Here is a 954-nt window from a genome sequence, read left to right on the forward strand (position 1 = left end):
GGGAAGAGATTGTGACAGGCAGAAACTGTTCTGTCTGTTTTAACTGTTACTTAGAGATTTGTGCTGACTCCTAACCAGGAAGTGTTTAGCAAAACCCATTTTCTGGGTCGTGATTTTTCCAGTTGAGCTCTTTCCAGTATTTAACTAGCGTAGCACGTCGTCACGGAAAAAGAGAAAGAGTGCTGAATTCCAATTCTCTCCTACCCTTCTCTCCCCAAAAAGTATGTATTCAGCACTCGGCACGGTTCCAGTGAACAGATAGCTTGAACACATGCCGCGGAGGAATGATCTAGTGGCAGGGGACACAACATTTCAACATTTCAACATTACACAACGTTATGTAAGTGGATTGGAACTCAGTTTCCCAATCCTGGTCCCAAAATAATCAACTCCCATTCAAATCACACCCTACACAACTCATACTCTCACTCTCACTCTCTCTCTCGCTCTCTCTCACACACACACACACACACACACACACACACACACACACACACAAAGAGATAACAAACTAATAATAAGCTAAGCGATGTGGCGTAGTCGTCTGGGGGCGGTAAGGCTGCAGTTCCTCAGTACTCCCACAGGGTGGCGGTGTCCAGCCCCTCGGCGCTGGCCTTCAGCACCCCTGCGTGGTCCCCCCTGAGGTAGCGCCCTCCCGGAGCGCGCACCGCCATCTTGTTGTAGTCGCAGAACTCAAACAGGAAGTGGACGGGCGTGGCACTGCTGCAGACCACGGCTGACTCCTCCCCCACACACCAGTACTTCCCCTGGGAGTCTACCAATAGGAAACATGGGACGGACATTATGATGTTGTTGTAGTTTTCTAGAAAACATGCTGAGAATTTAAGTCTGTCTCTCTAAATTCTGGGAAATTGAGCACAAAGGAAGGCCTTTCTTTCCTGTAAGAGATGTGCCAAGAACTGTGGCGCCAATAACAATGATATGATTGGTTCC

The 954-nt window shown here is 48.4% G+C and overlaps 1 protein-coding gene across 1 annotated transcript in view; it reads right to left on the minus strand.

Annotated features, from left to right (window-relative positions):
- Nucleotides 1-569: 569 nt before the first annotated feature.
- LOC308151670 (fascin-like) overlaps nucleotides 570-954 on the minus strand; it is a gene marked incomplete at both ends in the record, with an annotated part of 6,244 nt that continues 5,859 nt past the window's right edge. Inside the window, one exon of the mRNA XM_080524577.1 lies at nucleotides 570-775. Within this exon, the coding sequence (XP_080380703.1) occupies nucleotides 570-775 (206 nt within the window). The remainder of the gene's footprint in view (nucleotides 776-954) is intronic.

Source organism: Nansenia antarctica (assembly GCF_963989245.1).
Source record: "Nansenia antarctica genome assembly, chromosome: 2".
Taxonomy (NCBI): domain Eukaryota; kingdom Metazoa; phylum Chordata; class Actinopteri; order Argentiniformes; family Microstomatidae; genus Nansenia; species Nansenia antarctica.